This window comes from Nothobranchius furzeri, chromosome 17, assembly GCF_043380555.1.
Source record: "Nothobranchius furzeri strain GRZ-AD chromosome 17, NfurGRZ-RIMD1, whole genome shotgun sequence".
NCBI classification, from domain to species: Eukaryota; Metazoa; Chordata; class Actinopteri; order Cyprinodontiformes; family Nothobranchiidae; genus Nothobranchius; species Nothobranchius furzeri.
In genome coordinates, this window is record NC_091757.1 from 31,736,563 (window position 1) to 31,759,349 (window position 22,787).

The window sequence follows — 22,787 nt, forward strand, 5'->3', positions numbered from 1 at the left end:
GTTTGTGTGTGTGTATATCTGTGTGTGTGTGTGTGTGTGTGTGTGTGTGTGTGTGTGTGTGTGTGTGTGTGTGTGTGTGTGGTATTTTAATTTTTTCCCCTAATATTTATTTCAATGACTGCAACACATTTTTTCTCCAAACATTAACAGTGAGCTTTTATTTTTTAGTAGAATAACCGGAAGTGGTTTCTTTTCTTTTTACAACTACTCGGGACTTCCGTGCTTTTCCAGCCAATCACGTCTAAACTCTGAGCCCCTTTGGATGTGCGCTCGTTTCTGTTATTTAATGTCCCGACGTGGGCGGACATAAGGCGAATTTCCAATGAAAAGTCACTGTGTCGTGAAGCAGAGAAACGATTAATACCAAATCGAGGAAACCGAATGTAAACACTTCCTTTTGGTTTGTCAACAACGGGAGTAAAGGGGCGTAGGGTAAGAACAACTAAGAGTGCGTTTCAGTAAGTAATATTCAAACAATATCAATAAAGTAGCTGAAAAGATCATTTGTGTATATAATTTTGTCGCTAAGTTCTGGTAAGAAGCTAAACTTCGTTGTATCTATCGCTTGTAAGTATGCTAACGTTAGCTATTTCATTCATAGGTTAAGTTTTTACTTAAATTATGTTTAATTTTTAACCAAAATTAGTTTTTACAACTATGGACTCAGTTACAAATAATAGACAGCTCAAGGTGACGGGGAGCAGCTCAAATTAGTTCGACTTGGACACATGACATCTTAAGAGGCTACAACCGTTTACCATCGTTCGAAACGAGTGCTAATGCCCTGTTCAGCACATCATGAATTTGTTGCAAATGTTGGCTGAATAACGATCATTTTATTGTTACACATTCCGTTATTAAAGGCTTCAATATAATAAACTCTGGATTAAACCTGTTGGTCATGTTCTCAGCGCAAAAACCCGACATCTGATCTGTTCAACATTGTATAATTACAAAACACAGTATTGTTAATGATCTGGTTAATATTGGGTACAAAGAGTAGAGTCCACGTACTACATACAGTAACAGGCTGAAAAGAAACAAGATGGTGGGCCATGTATATTCAGCTTTCTGCATCCAAATGTTTTTCCTCTTTGGACAAAATTTAGCATCACAATTTATGATGGTAAATTCATTTTTCTTTTTTGCCATAGATATGATTTAAAGGCGAATGTGGACCAAGTGATTCCCCTGTCATCATTTCCCAGTACATCAATGTGTATTATCTTCTTTAAGTTTGACCCTCGGCCTGCATCCAAAAATGCTTACAGGTAAGGCAGCTATACCTCTTTATTGAAATATTAGACCTTAGATGGGGGACAAATGTTGAAAAAGATGCTGAATCAAGGAAACAGATTATGGAACAGAACTATGAATGGTAATTAAGCACAGCCATCCATAAAAAATATTTTAAGGAGAAATTGGAAAAAAATATTAAAGATGTATTTCTGATGTGAGAAAAATCTGCAAAGGCAAATAAGCCTTTGTTTTTTGTGGTCACATGAGTGGTGTGGCGTCACGTGCAAAGGGTCAATAGGGAGCCCAAGCCACGCCCATCTACTTCCAGACATGTGTCCCAGCCTTATTTTTGTTTCTCTTTCAGTCAGTTTGACATTTTAGAAGAGATGGACGTAAGAGCTCTGATTAAATAATCACTTTTTAAAAAGCTATCGAGCATAAAGTTTTTGAAATGGAAAAAAAAGCAGCCAAGGAAGATGAGTGACAAATATTTAGGTGAAGCTGCTACTTCTGGTTTAAACTATAAGAAAGGTGTTGGTACTAGCAAAGGCATCAGAAGGGGTGTGTCCTCCTCCCTTAAAAAATCAGCAGAGTAGGTGTCATTTTCTGCATTGTAGTGCATTTTATCAGGTTATTAAATTATAATTAGGCCTATATGATTGTTTTAAAATGAACAGAAGTGAGCTTTAAAAACTAAAACAATTATCAATGAAATAACATTAGTAAATAAATGACAGGAAATTACATGTTTGGCCTAGTTTGAACCAAATGGTCTCGTTACAGAAATGTTGGAGCATGAGCTGAGTTCTGTTTAATGTGGAAAATACTCAAACATTAAAAAAAATCCCAAACTTCCAGTAAGAATCGGGATGTTTATTTCATTCTTGCTCCTTAATAAAATCACAGCAGGAGGCTGTGGGTTGATGCCTACCTAGCTGATGGATCTCCTTCACTAACCAGCTAACTAGACCCTTCCAATAACCTGTCATGTGGAGACATTTTGTCTTTTGTTATATCCTTATGTCCTTCTGTGTCTCTGGGGAGGAGCAGATATGGAAAAATAAAAACATCTACTGGAACTTAAAGTGAACCAAAGCTTCCTCCTAATTTGTCTTTAAGTTGAATTTAACATCAATTTATTGTCATGAAACAAAACAATAAGTTTAACAGGAACTTTTACAGTGTGGAACATCAACAGTGTTTTTTTTTTATTTCTTTTTCTCTTGATCAGAGTAGCTCAATGTCTCTTGTAAACTCCTCAGTGTCCTTAAATATGAGACTAAATAAAATAAAGGAGATGGATGATTATATCCTGACACCTGCTGTCACCGAGACCCCCCCCCCCCCTAAACCGGCTTTCCCAACATCACAACACTCAGTCAGAGCCCAACTGAACCAGAGTGTTTTAAGCACTTCTTAAAATACCAAGAAGGAAAAATAACACGTCCACAGCTGTCCAAGCGCGACTCAACCCGCTCAGTTGTCAACGTTCATCGGCCCAAATTCGACTCAACTCATCAGGCTCACTCGGTTTGGGTTCGATCTTGGGTTAGGACTCCAGCACTCAGCTCTGCAATGCCACAGAAAGGTGGAATAATATCAGTAAAAGTAGGGGGGGGGGGGGCACATCCCACTCTGACATAATGGTTGCAACGCTGGTGCATGAGTGTGACTAAGAGATGAGATGAGGGCATTGTGAAACAGGACAAATGGAAACTCCCAGACTGAGAGCCTGCATAGCCTCCAAAGACCAGGTTGACGTAGTATAGCTGAAAATAAGAGCAGGACTTTTTGGGATACATCTAATTTGGTTGGTTGGTTTGTTTGTTTTATTTGCTAGAATAGCTACCAGACAGATTCTTTTAAATGATTTATATAACAAAAGCTACTAACAAGACACACTCGGAGCCTGTTTCTAGTTAATTTTGCTTTCCCTGATTTGTACTAAAGTCCACTATTCTCTTAGCCCGGTCTGCCAGACTCCTCCTCTGTTAAAATCTGCACAGAGAAAGGGTCTGGGAACTCTACTATTCAAATAACCCCACCCAGTGAGAACTCTAACCGAGCCAATCAGCGCTGAGTAGCGTACGTCACACACCATAACGCCAAGTTTTTCATAAACATGGTGACTGAAGCAGAGTTCGCTGCGGCTCTTTCCTTTGTTCTAAATGACTCGGACACATCTTTAAAACCACAAGTAGAAGCGCTAAAAGCCTTTCTGCTAAAGGAAAATGTTTGCGCTGTCACCAGATGCCATTTTTGACTACAGCTCGTTGGCATTTCCATCTTTTTTTCTGAATGGTTATTTTTGAGCTGCCTCTTCCCACCCCTCAAGTGCCTCTCTGCCTGTCAGTTACCAGACTCTTTCTCTGTGCAGAATTAAACAGAGAGGACGAGTCTGGCAGGCCAGGCTACTGATCTCTCATCCTTATTTCTTATGAGAAGCTGCATCTGTCAGATTGGTGAATTATATTTTAATGCATTGATGGTCTAATAAAATTTAAACCATACATACAGGATTTTTATTTGCAGCAATACTTTCTAAATTCATTTTATACAAAAGTTCAGCTTAGATGTTGATTTGCTTTTGATTTACATAAAAAAGTCTAAGGACCTATTTGACTAAAGTATTGTCAAATGCCTGATCCAATCAGAAACAAGTTTCCAGAACATTGTAGCACCAGTTGCCTTTGTTTGTTTTATATTTAAAATTTTATAACTTTCCAGAAGTGAGCATGAAACGTAAGAGCCATTTTCTTAAGGCATACAATCCCTCTGCAGGCTGTGTGTGAGCCCTATCTAGCTGTGAGTGTGAAAGGTTACTTCTTCCAGCTGGCAGCACAGATTAGTGTACTACAAGTAGTCAGTGTGGGTTATGGTGCGATGTGGAGACCCAGCCTATAATCCCCCTGAGGTCGAAAGCCAGCTATCTGGCTAGCCGTATCTTTGTCCTTCCTCCTGTGACTCTGTCCCTGCCTTAGGAAAGCACAGCAGAGCTGTGTTACGAGTCCTGACTCCCACCTGGGGTAAGGTGAAGTGTCCTGTGTCCTAATGCATTTACCTTGATCCTGGACAATGGTGATTTTTTTTTTTGTAGAATTATTTTTCTTGTCAATGCAAAGCCGCTTTAGGATTGTATGAAATGCATTTATAAAGCACTCAAAGTGCAAAATGACACACTGATTACCATCGTGCTGATTCTTCTCTGATTTAAAGTCCAGTTTCAAGCTTTTATTTTATAACACCTTTTCAACTGCTCATAACAAAACCTCAGCCATGAGGCAAATTAGGTCAATGCTACCTCGGATGAACAATACAGGACATTTTACTTCCTCTCATTACTTGTTTAATAAAATAATTATTTGGTCTCCATCATACAACCACCTGTTTCCGGCCTTTGGGTTTTATTTGCCACCTACTTTGTACACGTAAAAAATGTATTTAGTGTGTAAGTTACAGTCAAGTTCTCATGATTTAATATTCTCAATTAACAGTTCACAAAGGTGTGGTACACTGAAAAAACATTTTAAAAAATTATTTCTGATTATAAATGATCACTGAGTTTTTCATGCTTTGCTGAACATGAAAATAGTCTCCTACACCAATCTCCTGCTTTAGCTTCTGATAGAAAATTGACAGGGAATCGTAAGGATTAGAAAAGTCTTGACAGATCTACGTCACTCTGTCACTTAACATTCATGGACTCACCCATCTTGACTCATGACGGGGAAGGCTGTTGTTGGTTTAGCGTCCAGGAAACAGCAGAGAACATCCTGGCTAGTAGAAGCTAACCGTTAGCATTAGCGTCTCCATAACACAGCAGAACTCCTTCAGGCTGGTGTTATTTTTGGCGATAAAACATCAGTGTTGCAAAGCAAACAGTCAGCGGTAGTCACGCTGCTGTTATCTAATCCGAGGCAAGGTGTTCAAATATCAGAAAACAGGACTCCAAACCCTGCCTCTGAAGTTCTCCTCTCGTCTCAGAAAAAATTTCACTGAGTACTTTTAGGTCAAAACTAAAAGTCCTTGAGGCCGACTGCATAATATCTTTGTACCGTAATCATGAATTTGATGCTTGCTGCTGCTGTTCTTGGCCAGGTCTCCATTGAAAAGGAGAATGGTGGTATCCTCCTGGTTGAGAGAAGGTTAAATAATAAGAATACTCCATTGCCATAAAGGAACAGCACCAGCTGTGATCTTTGTTTAGTTACCTATTAGGCTTAATAAAGCCAATTCAAGTTCATTTGGAGTCCATCTGAAAAATTATTCACAAGTTGCTGCCCTCCAAGACTGCTGTCAATCTGTCAAACCATTCCTTACTTCTTTGTTAAAACTCTTTGTCATTAGGTTTTTGATAAAGTTCGTGACTGTGTAATATAAAAAAGGTTTCTTTAATATAGAAGGATTGCCAAAGGCCCCTGTTCCTTTCCAAGAATGAAGATGGCAGCTCAGTTTTAGCTTTACTGAGTTGAGTCTCAACAGGGCTTCAGGAACAATCAAGCACGGTAGGGGAAGGCTGATGTTTTCATCTTCTTTTTGCTGCCCCAGAACCTGAACACTAAAATTTCTTCTTGCTAAAGACGCTGAAAGATGAAGTGTTTTTTCACACACTAGTTTTGCACCTTTGCTGAATTCTTGATAAAAACAGTAACACCGTGTCATGTTGTTTAACTGAGGTCAGTAGATTAGCCGGTCAGGCTAAACACTACATGTTTAGAAATAAATTGATTCAGTTCGCAGTGTAATTATCATCAGTGGTCATTTATTTTCTACGACATTTATCGGACATTTATCATTCCCAGAGGATGAACTCTACTTTCTCCCATCTGTCTGCCAAAATCTAATAAAAGAATCACACATGTTTCCACATGTCATCACCAAAAACAGATCACTCCTCAAGTAGTTCAGCAAATCATCAAACACACACAAAACTTTTTTTTTTTTTTTTTTACTGAAGTTCACATACGTAGCAGCATCAACATCTATATGTTTCCCTGAATGCTGGTTACAAGCTTTGATCCTCTTCTGCTGCTTGCCATGCCTCCCACATGATACAGCTGGCTGATTGTCGCTGCGAATCGAGATGTGTGCACGGAATCTGCCCCTTAGGATCTGATAGCAGATGCTCTACGCCGCGTAGCTTCATTAGTGTTGGCTTTGTTTCCAGGAACAGTGGCAGCTCACACGGTGCCATGCGAAGGGGCTGTCGTTAGCCTTTGATACTCCAAAATTGAGCCTTATTAGTACAGTTTGGTTTCTTTGTTTGCATCTTAAAAGGCTCACGAATAGAAAAGTTAATAGGGTGACCCCAGTCAGTCTCAGAAAGAGCATAAAGCTGCTGGTGTAAATACATACAAGGCTTATGTTTTACAGAGTTGTACATTATGTTGCTCAAATTTTATAAGTGTTTGTTTTATTATAGTAAATCTAGATGAAACCAAATATAGAATTTGATGACTAAATTGCTCATTTTGTTTACAAATGATCCATCTATCCATTTTCCTTTGCTTATCTGGGTCTGGGTAGCAGGTGTAGCAGCCCCAACAGAGAGGCTGAAAATGTCACCTCCACCAGTGGGATACCAAAGCATTCCCTTCCAGTGTGGAGACATACTCTTTTCAGCGTGTCATTGGTGGACCTGAGGGACTCCTGCCAGCAGGACATGCCCAAAACTCCTCGTCCAGGCATCCAGTTGGCATCCTGACTGAATGCCTGAACCACCTCAGCTGGCTTCCCTGGACGTGGAGGAGCAGCGGCTCTACTCTGAATATCTCTCCAATGTCCTAGCGCTTCACCTATCTCTGAAGCTGAGCCCGGTCATCCTGAGAAGACCAATTTTAACTGCTTGTATTGATTATCATGTTTCTTTTGTCTTTACTCAAAGCTCATGGCCATACCTGAGGACTGTCCTAAAGATTGACCAGTAAATTGAGAGCTTTGTTTTCTGGCTTACCTCCCTCTTTACCACAACAGACCGGTTTAGTGTCCTCGTTACTGCAGATGCTGCCCCAATCCACCTGTTGATCTCTTGCACCCTCCTTCCCTCACTTGTGAACAATACCAAGAGATAGTTTGACTCCTTCACTTGAGGTAGGACCTCTGCCTCAACCCATAGTTGGCAGTCCACCCTTTTTTGGTGGAGAACCATGGCTGCAGCCCCCCGTTTGCTGTATAATAAATGTTTGTTCCCTCCAAGAAGGGAAGTGAATATGCCAGATTAGCCAAATGACATTCATGTGTGCTTTGTTATAATGGATACACTCACTAAAATGTGTTAAGGTCTCTACACGACTTGTAGTGACCTGCTAGTAAAGTTGTGTGGAATCTAATGGGTGCCATTGCATTACATCCAGGTCACAACACAGTCTCGTCAGTAATGGCCATGAACATAATCGAGTGATTACTCACTGTCTTAACTCTGAATGATAAAGCAGGACAACGTGTAGTGAAGTGCTTCACTGAGAGGCAGAATGCTCATGTTCCATTCAAGGGGATTCATTGTAAACTAGACCACACTCTTGTTCAGGCTGTTCACTCAAGGTTTAGCAATAAATATGTGTTATTGCTCTAGGACAAAGAAAAACACCTCTGGAGGTTAATTAGATGTGACAAGTGTGGACGGCTTAAAAATTGAAATCTAATTGAGGATATTTACATGTAAAATATTATTTTCCTACTGCTTTAACTTTTTCAACATTTGGTTTCTGCATTACTATTGACACCCCTCTGGCAGCATAGGCTGTCTGTAATTTACTGAGTGACATTCACATCCATATTTTTCCTTGGCGTATGGATATTTTAGATGGCTGTTTCTTTCAAATTTCAGCTTGTTATTGGAAACTTTGAGCTTTTCTCGATTTAAGAAAAAAAAAAGGTATATCAACAAAATCAACAACCTGTCGTTGTGGTAATAATATCCTCGCATCCTCCTTGTATAGGGAGTCCAAGTCTCCTCTCTTTCTGGTCGGCTCATGGGTCACCGGAAGAACGAAAAAACGAATGCAAGTCAACGGAGCTAAAAGCGCAATTTTCTATCCCGCTTTGCCTCACGCCCTGGATCACACATATGTTGTACTGCAATTTAAATGAAAAGTAACGATGGGTGTTTCGACCATGCCAGTCACGTACTTTGAGATTTATCAGCTTGTAAAAGTTCGTAATTAGCATGACTACACACCAGAATCTGGCACGTCACCACATCATTTCCTCTCCCCTAACGTAGCTGCTACTTACCAGATGACCAGATTTATGGTGGTTCTTTCCTCCCGTGGGAAGTTTGCTGAACTTGCAGCCATTTTCCCTCAGATTCCTCCATGTCTGGTTCGATGACATCACTTTCGTGAAGCGCATTTGTAGTCCTGGACTTATTTTCACACAAAACCTAAAATAGCGTTTCCCCTGTTCGAAAATAAGCACGTTCTTGGTATCAAAATGTGTCTTTAAAATTCACGGACATCATATATGAAATCTATGGCACAAAACAAGCAGAATTAGAAAATAGCATTTTTAGCCACATTGACTTGCATTCATTTTTTTGTTCTTCTGAGGATCCATGGTCTGGAAGTAGGTGGGCGTGACTTAGACTCCCTATTGGCTTGTGATGGGATATGGCAGCTGTGATCCAAAGTAAATGTACACCTCGACCTTTTATAAACCATGTTCAGTTAAAAACATTTAGTTGACTGGTTAAAGATGCATTAAGTAGGAATTTTACAGTAAAATAATAAAACAATAGTGTTCCTGGTTCCAGGGCCAATCATAAGTCTGCACCAGCAAAGAGCAGCACCAAGAGAAGCCAGTAAAAAGGAGCAGCCCAGAAGCAAAAGAAAGACGGAAAAGAAAGTGAAACTTTTTTTAACTCTAATATAAAGTAACGAAGGCTAGAGATCTACGTTGAGCTAACAGTGAATTAGAAACAAATAGTCTGCTCTTAAAGTATCTCGAGCTACTTTTAACACCTCAGTATTACAGTGAAACGTATTTATCTACTTATCGCCGCTCGTCATCTAGAATCTCCTGGCGCTGAGCCGTAATTGGTAACAGTTTCTGAGAGCAGACTTGTTTGTTTTGATTACATGGACTGCAGAACCCAAATTTGACCACTGGTGGTCATTCTTACTTTTTGCATCTTTAAACAATGGTGTAAAACCTGGAAATACACAGTGTGCACATATGGCAATAATTGATAGCAGGTCGTATTTGTTTGTGTTTAAATTTTATAATGAAGAGTTCACTTTAGCTCAGCTGTAGATTTTTATGTTTAAATGAAAAGGGATCCACGAGATCTCCACTTGATGAAATATAACAAAATCATTGTTTTTTCCCTGTCTGTCAGGCTAATTTTGGCTGCAAATAGAGATGAGTTATACAACAGACCCTCCAAGGCTGCAGATTTCTGGGGGACCAACAATGAGATCCTCAGTGGTGAGTTGGTTCTACTGTTCCAGTCCCCTCCTACTAACTCTCATCTCCTCTAAGGCTTTTGCCACATGTGTTGTACAAATTCATCTTTAGGTTCAAACCTGGCAATCCTGATTAAGGCATTGGAGCTTTTAGCAGCTTTTGACTTCCATTTCAATCAATGTTCTTTAATCTAGGAAAGGTCTGTGTCTTTCACCCCAGAGTGCAATTCTCATCTAATCTGTCACAGAGCACCCCCACCCACAATAAACTAAACCATATTTAATTGGCAGGTGCCCAGTACAGTACATTTTTCTTGTTTTTGTTTTCTGCTGTAGAAGGAAACAGAGGCATAGCCTGGTTGTTCATCAGTCTCCTCTCGCCTCAGTAATAGAGGGGTCAGGACTCTACGAGGAGGTACATAATTGATGGCTGTTTTTATGCGATGTGACAGGAATAAATGGCCTTTCCTTATCTGTACGGCTGATGTGAATGGGGAGCCAGGCATGGGGGGTGGAGAGTAGCAGCAAGGCCCTTAAGGAGACAGACGTAGCATGAAGAGAAGGGAAGTAAGCAGTAGCTCCCAGTGGGATCAGTGTAGCTTTCCATTCAGTCCCAAAGGAATAAGATCATCCAGAAGAAGAGCTGTCTTCATTGGTTATCAGGAAGAGCTGTAGACATGCTTATCATTTCTGTCATTAGCTATGTTTACCCTCTCTGATTCAAATCTTGGTTGATCAGAAATCCCAAATCTCTGTTTACAAGGACAATCACTAGTATTTAAGGTTTACATTAGAATAAAAACAATGTTCTTTTGAACCCGTGGGCATCAGTTTGTTGTCACAAAAGAAAATTCTCTGTCAGGTTTGTTCTACCCGTCAAACAGACACACTCCTGAAGATTATCAGTAACTCCTTTGAAAGTAGATAGTAATACCATTAGAAAATGCCTTTTAGGTCTGGACTTGGAGATTGGGAAGGAAGGTGGATCCTGGTTGGGGATCAGCAAGAGGGGCAAGCTGGCTGCCATTACCAACTACATGGAAGGAGCTCCCAACCCCGAAGCACAAGGGAGAGGTAAGACACCACCACCATGAAGTACGCTCATAGAAAGAGTCCCTGCTTGCTGGTTTGGTCATTTTTGTTAGTGTGTTGATCTCTGCTGATCTGCAGGATTTCTGGTGTCTAACTACCTTATGGATCAAGATGTAGACAGTTACTCTTACCTGAAGAAGGTGTCCACAGAAGGCCACCTATACAACGGCTTCAATCTCATCACAGCTGAGTTCAAGTGAGTTAAAAATATCCTTGTAGCATGGCTTCGAGCTAAATCTCATCCTGAAAAAGTGGTTTTTCAAAGCTTTTACTTTCCTTCCTGCACAATAAACCACCGATATATACGTATTACCCTACAACTGAAGCTATTAGAATGGAGGAGCGTGGTGATTTTTCTTCACTAATAGCTTTTGTCATCTAGTTTTTAGGTTAACTGAGAGTTTATTATGTCTGTCTACTCTCTAGTTTGCTGTATTAGGTCAGTACTGGTGCTGCCTTTGAAAAGAAAGGTTACTTTGCATTTTACTCAAAAGGGTTATTTGAGATATCTGAACTTCGTACTGATCTGAAAGTGTAATGATCACAAGGCTAAACATTTACATATTATTCTACTATTACTGACCCACAGACTGCAGAGTGAGAGGTTGCAGCATATTTATGCATTTTTGATCAATTTTCTAATATATCCTTCTGCACAATTGTCTCTTTTGTGAATCGTGTTTGAACACCTGTAATAGGGATACACAATATATCTGCATCAATATCTGCATCGACCGATGTCAGTCATTTTTAACATACATGTCCGATAAGTAAAACTGGGCCATCTTGTTTCTGTTTGTGTATCTGTTTCAGAGGGTGAGGGAGGTGATGATGTCATCATTTTTTGAATGACCTTCGTCACCTCCGTCCTAATTTTGCTCTTTCTACCTATTCTACCTATACTCCACTGATTTCCCTCTTTCCTAATCATTTTCTCTCTCCCCTTCCTTACATTATTCTTTTATCACAATATTTTTTCTCATTTTAAACATATTTATAATAATTTTTTTAGATATTTTTTATGCGTGATTTTTTTTGTGAAGCGCCTCATGATTTTTATCTTGAGATGCCCTATATAAGACGTCGTTTTCTTTCATTTTTTTCTTTCTTTCTTATCTCAGATGTGTGTGTGTGTGTGTGTGTGTGTGTGTGTGTGTGCGCGCGCGCGCGTGCGCGCGTGCGTGCGTGCGTGTGTGTGTGTGTGTGTGTGTGTGCGCGCGCGTGCGTGTGTGTGTAATATTTAGCAAATTCCGCTTTGTAGAAATAAAACTAAACATTCAAAAATTATGCTTGCATAATTTTCAGTCTATTCAAAATTTGCGGATATCAGAAACATAAATGTCGATCAGCGAATAAAGTGATGATAATATCTGTATCGGCCCAAAAAATCCATATCAGTGCATCCCTAATCTGTAACAATATGAGTAACTCTGGCATTCTTTTTTTTTTGTCATATTTCCTGTTAAATTATATAAAAGGTCATTGGATCAACTTTTTCCTCATCATGTTACAAGTCTAACTTGCCCATGTCATGAACGCAGACAGTCAGAGGCGGTGAGGAGCAGTACACTGCAGATTGGGATTCATATAAATTGGGATATAAAGTCAGGATACTCAGTTTTGAATGAAAATAGATGGGTTTCATCTGGAAGCCTGTGTGTGCTCTCCACTGCACTACAAGATAAGATGCTATGAAGCTGATTTGGCCATTTAATGGCTGGCAATCTGCTGTCATCTGTCAGTGGCATATTTTATTAGCTTCAGCTTAGTAAGATTAGTGGTTTGGAAACTCCAGCACCAGCAGTCTTCAATTTCCAATTTACTGTCATAAAACAAGGATGAAAATGGAGCTGCTTGCAAAGGTTAGCATGTTAGGATTTGAACTATAAAATAAAGGAGCAACATTCATTTTCAAATGTGCTTTGTGGGATTTTTGTGTCTGTATACTTAAGTATGACAAATATGGCTGCTGAGCAGACACAAACAGGACAGTAGTTAGATTCAATTCAAGTTTATTTATATAGCGCCAAATCACGACAAGAGTCGTCTCAAGGCACTTCACATAGTAAACATTCCAATACAGTTCAGTTCATTAAGCCAATCACAAAAAAGTTTCCTATATAAGGAACCCAGCAAATTGCATCAAGCCACTGACTAGTGTCAGTGACTTTACAGCAATCCTCATACTAAGCAAGCATTTAGCGCCAGTGGAGAGGAAAACTCTCTTAACAGGAAGAAACGTCCAGAGGATCCTGGCTCAGTATAAGCAGCCATCCACCATGACTCACTGGGGATAGAGAAGACAGCGCACACACACACACACACACACACACACACACACACACACACACACACACACACAACATATATACCAAGTAATATTTCTATGGTTACATTGTGATTTCTTAGTAAATATTCTATTTGGTGAGAGATAAACTTTTTGTATTTATCCTAGTGAATCTATAATTAAACGGGTAAACTAGTAGTAGCACATTCAATGTCAAAAACAGTAAAATGTTATTATCAGAAGAGGAAGAATGATTAAATGGTTAGCAACAGTGTTCAAGCCGATGACCCCCTCCATGAGGCCACCACAGCTCAGCAGAACACCATTGTAGCTTCTTCTGGGGAGAAAAACACTTAGAGAAAAAATAAAGTTAGCAGCTGAAATTGCAGAAAATAATATAGTTAAAGAGCAGATTGTAGAAGAAAATAGTCGAGTGTGGAAAGTGGTCAGTATGTCCTTCAGCAGTCTAAGCATAGCAGCATAACTACAGAGATAACTCTGGATAACCTAGCCTTGTAGATGAAGGCATGTTGGAGGCAGGGCAAGGAAGAGTCGATGCACTCCACCTCCCTCTACTCCCCCACTTGTCCAGATCTGGGCTAACATCAGATTTTAACCATAGGCCCTATCAAATATAAATGTTTTAAGCCTAGTCTTAAAAGTAGACAAGGTGTCTGCCTCACGGACTAAAGCTGGGAGTTGGTTCCACAAGAGAGGAGCCTGATAACTAAAAGATCTGCCTCCCATCCTATTTTTAGATATTCTGGGAACCACCAGTAAACCTGAAGTCTGAGAGCGAAGTGCTCGGTTAGGAACGTATGGAATAATCAGATCACTGATGTATGATGGAGCTTGATTATTAAGAGCTTTATTTGTGAGAAGGAGGATCATAAAATCTATTCTGAATTGAACAGGTAGCCAATGTAGGGAAGCTAAGACAGGAGAGATATGATCTCTCTTTTTAATTCTCATCAGAACTCTAGCTGCAGCATTTTGGACAAGCTGAAGACTTTTAACTACATTCTGTGGACTTCCTGAGAGTAATGAATTACAGTAATCCAGTCTTGATGTAATAAATGCATGAACTAGTTTTTCAGCATCACTCCTGGAAAGGATGCTTCTAATCATAGCAATATTCCGAAGGTGGAAAAAGGAAATCCTACAAACCTGTTTAACTTGGCATTTGAATGACATGTCCTGGTCAAAGATAACACCAAGGTTCCTTACTTTGTTCTCGGAGATTAATTTGCAGATCCTACCTGTAGCAGATGTTTATAAATATTTTAATGTTTAATGTCCCAAAAATAATCATCAGCATAATGATTTCCCACTTCTGCAACTCTGGAGTTGGGATTTCACTCTTCCTTTAACCTTTGAGTTTTCATCTTTCTAAATACTTTTGTGCTAGCCTGGTAATCCACAAGCAGAGTGTAGCTGTTTTATAAATACAACAACTTAATAAAGCAGTTCACCCCTATTGCTTAAAACCATGAGAGAGAGAGAGAGAGAGAGAGAGAGAGAGAGAGAGAGAGAGAGAGAGAGAGAGAGAGAGAGAGAGAGAGAGAGAGAGAGAGAGAGAGAGAGAGAGAGAGAGAGAGAGAGAGAGAGAGAGAGAGAGAGAGAGAGAGAGAGAGAGAGAGAGAGAGAGAGAGAGAGAGAGAGAGAGAGAGAGAGAGAGAGAGAGAGAGAGAGAGAGAGAGAGAGAGAGAGGGAGGGGGGGGGGTTGGGCAGGCTGCAGTCCTGCAATTCCACATTCCATTATTTAAGAAACAGACAACATCTAAAGACTTGTAGGTTAGTGACGTTCATGTCCCTTTAAGAAGCTCGAGTCTTGTGACAACGTGAGTCAATGTAATACGCATGACAGCCCCATCTAGTAGACAACCATTGTTTCTGAGCATACATGTAGTCTTCGTCCATTTTTCGTTATCCAGGTGAAATCCTCGATATACCGTTAAATTAAATTCACCGTATCCTTAATGTAGCATGTCGCTGGTAGCAAATATAAATGTGAATGGAATAGGTCTAGCTTAGATTGACTGCTTATATTGCAAACATAAGCTAATTCTGTACTCTTTTCTCTTGTGCCTTTTCATGCATGTCTGCATATGTGGGTGTTATCCAGATGTGAGTAATGAGACATTGGAGATTCCCCATTACCCAGATGTTTGACCCACTTCACGCTTATTTTTTAAACTTGAAGTCTCTTTCAGTCAACTACAGCACAGTTTGCAATTGGAAAATTGCTCATCAGTCTGAATTTAGAAGTCTCGTCATTAGAACATGACCCAGTCTGATTACACCTCTGCCTGAGATCTAAAAATCCCTTTTTTTTACTCCTCTCTCTTTGCTCCTCTCATTTTCTGCTCAGTTCTCTCTACCCTTCACTGCTCCTTCATCTCTGCTTAAATCAGCCTGCTGCACAGCTGATGGGACATTCAATATTCTAGCCAGGTTCAGATGGCAGGAACGGAGCCATCTCTTTACAGGTCCTCCACCTGCTTCCTAGCCTGGCAAGCCAGACTAAATAAATGTATTATTTAGTCTGGCCATGCTCCATTGACGGCTCTCGGTTGTGGGGCGGGTTCTACCGTTGTCTTTCAAATGATCTCCGTATGCTACTGGACAATGAATGTGACATACTCTTGTTTCACTCTGTTGCATCATCCCACCCACCAGGCATATAGAGTGCCCTGATTGGCCCACAAAGCGGATAAAGCTCTGTGATTTGTTCACTAAGCAGATAGAGCACTATGATTGGCCCACCATTATGGACCAATCACAGCTCTTTATGTGTTTGGAAACCCCTCTAGAGAGCTGTGATTGGCTAGCCAGAGTCCTGGTAGGAGCTGCTGAGGTTCCAATGGAGCATGCCTAGACCAAACTTTGCAAAGCAAGAATTTGGTCTAGTTCACTAGGCTACCTGCTTCCTCCATGGTCAATTTGATTTATATCACAGGCAAAGTGTATACTCAGACAGAAGGCCTTTGAGCTTAGGTCACAATACCAAGACCAATATAATATTTCAAGCTTCATGCTTCCTCTCTGCAGAACTGGCAACAAATAAAAGCTTCACTGATTATTTTATTTTCCCTCAGGTTACACTTTTGTCTGGGTCTTATTGAAGGGCTACTGTTGATATTTGAGAGGTTCAGTGGCTGCTATCAACCGTGTCAACATCGTCTTGTTCTGTGGTGTTGCTTGTCACCAGAACTGTTATTGTTTATTTATAAAGTTCAAATGGGTTTGGGTACAAGAAGCAATATTAAGAACTTCTGATTTCTGTTGTCACAAAAAGATTTTGAAATGTCAGCAGACCGCATTTAGGCTTGTTGTCACCCTATGTGTTACTGTTCCTGCCATTAAAATACTCATTTACATCATTTTCTCTGAGTGTTTAATATTTGCTGAGATTTAAAAACTGCTTTTTCTAAAGCAAAACTGACCAGTCAGAAGCACATTTCACGCATTCATACACAGCTACAAGGACACTGCAAAGTTTGCATCATGCTGGTAATTTAGTCAGGTATTTTTGCTTTTTGAATGTATTATATTGAGATTAGGAATTAAAGAAACCTTAAAGAGATAATATGTAGTTTTTCCATTAATTTCTGGAAATATCCTTCAAAATGTTGTTGAAATTGAATGAAATGATGCCCAGTTGTTGACAAATATTGGTGGCTTTGAAACATATAACCTTAAAAATCTGTTCTAAAATACATGGGAGTGGGTCTAAGGGTGTTTCTCAATGTCAAGGCACCTGGCCTCAAGGCACTGGCCTGGCGGCGGTCATGTAACATCATGTGACATGGGAAATAACATTATATATTTATATTGAAACTTAGAAATCTAACGAGCCTTTTACTTTATAAATTGTGTATATATTTGTTAAATTAAATATGTTAGCGAGTTACTACTCGCTAGCCACTGAAGCTGCAACTACTAAGCAACTGACCAACCATAGCTAACTGCTTTGGATATTTAAAAAAAAAACATTTCAGATATCAGCCCATTAACTACAATTAGTTGACTTACATTTAAACTTGAAATTTGCCCTCGAAGTAGCTGCCGGCCTCTGATCCACCATCCTTTTGAAAATACTGCAGTGTATTCTGGGAAATTTTGGATCACGGCTAGGCTACAAGACACCTCCCGTGTATCCTTGCTCAGCTAGCTAAACGGAGAACAGACGCCTAGGTAGAACCATCGACATATATACTGGACAATTCATTTCCATAGGCTCCAATAACACGTTTTTGAGGGGAAATGGGAGGTGGCCGCCACCGCCATTTTGACCTTGTCACAGGTTCCGTCAAGCCCAGACAATTCCACAAAAGGGAAGAGAGGTGGAGCTGAGGGTGGGGCTGTAAGGCTGGGATCAACTGACGACACCCGGTCGAACTAACTACAAGCAAACCTGAAGCTAACCCAAAGCTAACGTGGAGGTGGGAGCTAAGCTAACGGAGGTAGCAACCTAGCTACAACCATAGTTAACTGTGCACAACACCAGAGCTTCTGAGTCAGAGATACGCCGGGCTGACCGCTGGGTAAAACCGGGTGGAACACAGAGGTCCCCCGAGAGCTTCACAAGCCGGCAGCTGCACAGCAGACATGAGCTGCGGCGATTAGAGATGCACGGAGCTATGGGGAGGGGAGAACCGGGTGGAAAACAGAGGTCTCCCGAGAGCTCCACAAGCCGATAGTGAGAACCCAGCTCCACCAACATGTTATATTTCAACCCATTTTCTAAAGTGCAGCATTATGTTAAATGCACTGGCTTTTACCCTATTACATTTAAATTTCATGGTTAAACAGTACATGTTAAAATCTAAGCTCAGCTCGGCAGTGACCTAAAATACATAAATATAATTTTACTTACCGAAAAAAATGAAGTGGAGACTCCTTGGACGCTCTATTAGTGCAATTAATGCCACAGCTAGTCATTTTGTCCAACAATTGCACAAAAAATATCCAAAAAAGAATACACAAACGCTACAACTAATGGTCTAAGTTGAGAGACTGAAAATCACGGAACAATTTTCAGGCGAGGCCGAGGCTCAGGCTGAGGCCTTTCCCTGGAGCTAGCTCTGTGGTCACGTGGGTCTGATGCTCATTAATTATACAGAATTTTAGGCTTTTAATACACTTAAACAGAAGAGTGAGAAAACAATTCACCCCCCTCAGAGTTGTCATGAGTGTAAACTAGATCTATTAAATCAAAAACATGTTTTGGTACCAGGCTGTTAACATGTTTATTTCTGCTGTGAAATTGGAATTTTTACATGGGAGTCAATGAGGATTTGCTCACTTCTGGCACCAGCCCCCAGTGGATGAGGGTGGAACTGCAATTTATTTCACTTCCACGTTGGCCTCAATTTTTGTCCCACATTGTGGGGGCTTGGGTAGAACGTGAACAATGGAACATGCCTTGGCAGTTTCTGATGACGTATCTCCTAGGCAACCAGGGCGGGACCAAGACAAGGCAAGGTTCCTTGGCATTGAGAAACACCCTAAGTCTCTTGGCGACGCCATATTTGATGCCATGTTTCCTTCTACGAGAGTTCATGGGAACAAAATGCATTTACTGATTTGTAACAAAGGTTACAAACCTTTTTTCATTCTTAAATTTTTTTGTTTTACACGTTTACCTCTTCACTTGTTGCCAGTGATGAAAGTGAGTCTGATGTTATTTTGCTAAAGTTTGCACTCCCCAGGGCTTTTTGACCCTAATGGGCATCCGTTGGTAAGGTCTTACTCCAAAACAAAAATTCTGCTTGCTTGCAACGATTTTGGTATCTACTGCCCCCTATCGCCAGGAAAAATACACACTAACTTTCAACGTAAAAAATTTGCTAAATAAGAACTAAGATATTCATTATCCCCAAGTGACTAGTAAAGTATCTGTTAGTGGGATGTAGAATGAAAGATGATCATCTAGTTTCTGATTTGTCTTTAAAACAACTGAGGGAATTAAAGGAGGAAACGCCCCCGGCAGTAATCTTTGTCTCTGTTGTGCCAGCATGTCATCGTACCGTTTCCATTTTAGCTGTTGAAGCAGCATAGCACCACGTTTCAGATTGACTGATGTCGCTGGAATGGCTGTCATGAAACCAACATCAAAAAGTTTGCTCGCCATCCAGTTCAAAGGATTTGGTCATCATTTATGATTCGCTCTCCTGTACCAAAGCCATGACGGATGCCCTTCATGTTGGGTAGATTTTTCAAAATGAATTAATTCCTTCTATCTGAAGACTTTGCAAGGGGTTCAAACACTATGAAAGAGTTTTGTGGCAGTGAAAAGAGTTTGAAACACAGATTTGTTCTCTAAAAGCCTTAACTTTAACTATTTGGAGATCAAACATTTGAGTTATGCAGTTATGATACGGTCTTTAACCACTCAGACTCATTCCAGGGGTGAACAGCACAGCTATATTTTCCCAAATTGAAAAGGAAAAAAGAAACACTTTTGAGTTCCTCTTTCATTATAAGGGGAAATTACGTTTTCCCTGAGAATGATCCTTTAAATATCCCCTAAAACGCATCTGTTATTATTTCAATAACATTGGTTGTGAGTCTTTGCACAGCATTCATAACTGTACATAAACATATTATACATGTAAGGCAATGTCTAATTTTCTATAATGCTGTGTCCCATCCAGAGCCAAACGAGACACTGTGTGTTACTATGGAAACAGAGGCAGATCTGAACCCATCCATCTAAATCCAGGTCTGTGTTTTTAACACTGTTGCTGTGGCAACCATTCATTTAACATTCACCTCTCCTCTCGGCCTTTGGTCTGTTCATGTTAGCCTGACATTTCTGTTGATATTGCTCTCTGATTACTTTATTTTTTGAAGAAATCGCCAGTCGGACACCTGCAGAACTTAACGATTGTGTGTGTTGTTCTGTGGTGTTTATGTGCTCACTCAGCAGGAATCTATGGCTTAAGTAATTCGCTCCTGGATACGCCGTGGAAGAAACTGCTGCGAGGCAAGCACCACTTCACTAGCGTCGTCAGTGACCAGTCACTATCCTGTGATAGACTGGTGCAAGAGCTGCTCACTGTCCTTAATAATGAGGAACTGTGAGTAATGAGTAAACCCTCACATTAAATAACACACAGCAGCCTGCTTTGTCAACCTGCTGACTTTATACAAGTTGTGGAGAAAATTATTTGACAACCTTTTTTAGAGATGGATAGATGGATATGATGAAGTTTCATCTGTGTGTTATTAAATAGGAACACACCTGATCTGATCCAGGAGAGCCAGGGTGAATCCTACAGCAGGTCTATGGTCCAGGCTTTGTCCGCTGTGTGTGTTCGCTCCCCTAATTATGGCACAAGGTCAGTAACATCTTCCCTTGGAATCTTTTTTCTTGTAACGCATGTTTGTTTTCTCTGGTGATAACTAAATGGACTGTTTGGCTGCAACTGGCAGAAGATTGAGTAGTTTTGTAATGTAATGATCTCCTCAGCTGAAAAAACTAAAGGGTTAGGTAGATTCACAGATATCGAGTGTCTCCTGTAACCAAAAATTAGACTTTGTATTTCAGTGACAAAAAGACACTTTTTTCTCGTTCCCTGTTCATTCCCCCACATGTTGGGCTAAAAAGCAGTTTTTGGCCTCACCTTAGCAATAATAGTTACAGTTTGTGTGTTTTTATCTGCCCTCCCATTCAGGACCAACACAATAATCCTGATAGATGCAGAAGGGAATGTCACCTTTACCGAGCGCACAATGCTCAACTGTGACCAGAGCAAATGGAGCACCAGTACTTTTCAGTTTAACCTGCAGGTGTGACCAAATGGAGAACACCCACTATGTGCCTTTCTGCGACACCCCTTCCTTCCACCTGACTCGGCCGCTCCACTGCAGCTGCACAGCTGTAGCAGTGAAGTGAAAAAAGAAGACTTGGCTGCACTCTTTCTTTGGCTGCCTCATAAACTTTAGCAATATGGATTTTATTGTTCTTGATTTAAGTTATAATGCAACTTGGGAAAAAATGCCAAAGTACATTTGTAATTTTGTAGAGGGAAATATTTTGCTTACATGTCACAGAACTGGTGTTGGAATGCTTAGAAAGGTCTAATCTGTTGCTAGTGATCCTAAAATCTTGGAGTGCTTGAAGTCAAACTTTCTTTTTCAGTCCATAGTATAGAGGGAATGTGCTTTTTGTACAATTTTCAGTCTGTAGCTTGAAATGTGTTCAGATTTAAGTTTACAGTAGTCATTATGAGCGGGGAGTCTGTTTACTCCAACACTTATTTCAGCCATCCTGCTCACTGCCATCACATCAGTTATCCCATTGTTGGCTGCAACAGTGTTGTGTGCAAAATGTTTCAGGCAATGAATTTTTGACTTCTGTGGTTTAAAATAAATGAATAAAAATGGGAAAAATATTTGAGATCAGTTTAACATAAAAATGTCCACATCTTTACTGATGCACAAGGAATAATTTGCATTAATTAAATTCACAAGTAAAAATAGCTCATTGAGGGAATATTTTGTTCACATTGTTTTCCACTGCATTTCTGTTTTGCTCCTAAGCTGTTAAAAAGGTGATATACGTTGAAATAATTACATTTACTTGCTCTTCATTTTGGATTGTGAACAAATAACCTAAGATGTACAGTAAGTACCAGGTAATCTTACACATAACCGTAAATCTAATTCTGCTAGAAATACCTAATAATTATAAAACCACAGACACATGCTTCTTTAATTTTGCAACAACAACCTAATGGTCAAACTAATGATTTACTTTTTCAACCAAAACACATAAAACTGCACCTTAAAGGGATACTTTTACAATTTTTTCATATTCCACTTTCATATTAAACCATTTACTCATGCCAGTATGTGCTAAAATGACCCTTTACAGGGTTACGGAAATGTCACTCAGACCCCCACCTCCCTCTTTCACCAGAATACCGCATTTGCAACTTAAGAGTGCCTGTTGGGTCTGTTGAACTTAGAAAAAAATAAATTACCTGATACTGCAGGTGGCTTCCAGCACGTTTCCTGCATGTTTTAGATCATGAACACTGCTGATTTGAATAATTTAGTGATGAATCTCTCCTGTAGACACCAATGAAGGCTGGGGAGACATTTCAGTTTTCAGATTAAGGTTAAAAACACTAATGCCTGGTGAGGAGATAAATTGTGCTTTTGGTTCTACTAAACAGACACTAGAGGGTGCTCAAAGCAAGCCAAAACTGCCTGGTCTCCCTTTAATAATGTTGAGTGAGGAAAAATATATAGCTCGTGTGATAAAAATGTAAATGTAAATCAATATTTTCATAATTTCGGGAATTTGCTCTGATCCTCAATGATGTGGTTCCTTAGTGATTCTACTCCGTTAATTGGCTGAGCTATAGCTCGGAGGCTGTGATTGGCTCACTAATCAGTCAATCATCAAAAAGCCGGTCCAAGAAGGCGGAGCTTATGGTGATTTGCCGCTGTGCTTTTCTTCAAGATGGCGGCGCTGCCACTTAGGCTGTATGGCAACACCTCGAGAATCAAATAGTTTAGAAGGTGATTAAGTTACTTGGAGGAGAGGCGCGTGTCCTGTTTATCAGTAAGTACACGTATAGGTAGAGAATAAGCTGTTTTGAAGTTTGTCTGCTTTTTCTTGTTAGCACATTAGCTTTACGGCTAACGTTGGGAAAGGCCCAGTCGCTGTCTGTGCGAACTAAAATAGATGGTCCCTCTTTTATATCGTCTATTCAATTAACTGTTTAAGTCTCGAACTAACGCAAAGCACG

At 40.1% G+C, this 22,787-nt stretch overlaps 1 protein-coding gene across 5 annotated transcripts; it reads left to right on the top strand.

Moving 5' to 3' along the window:
* The first annotated feature begins 323 nt into the window (after window positions 1-323).
* On the top strand, window positions 324-21,432 carry tango2 (transport and golgi organization 2 homolog (Drosophila)). 5 transcript variants are annotated; one of them, XM_015971978.3, is made up of 9 exons: window positions 324-458; window positions 1,155-1,271; window positions 9,575-9,663; window positions 10,596-10,715; window positions 10,812-10,929; window positions 19,680-19,747; window positions 19,952-20,105; window positions 20,262-20,366; window positions 20,703-21,432. In XM_015971978.3, exons 2-9 carry the CDS (start codon window positions 1,216-1,218, stop codon window positions 20,821-20,823), a joined length of 831 nt encoding a protein of 276 aa, XP_015827464.1. In that variant the 5' UTR covers window positions 324-458; window positions 1,155-1,215; the 3' UTR covers window positions 20,824-21,432. The 5 variants fall into 5 exon arrangements, with proteins under 5 accessions (XP_015827464.1, XP_015827466.1, XP_015827465.1 ...); XM_015971980.3 differs by having other exon boundaries at window positions 19,955-20,105; XM_015971979.3 differs by having other exon boundaries at window positions 360-432.
* The last annotated feature ends 1,355 nt before the right edge of the window (window positions 21,433-22,787 follow it).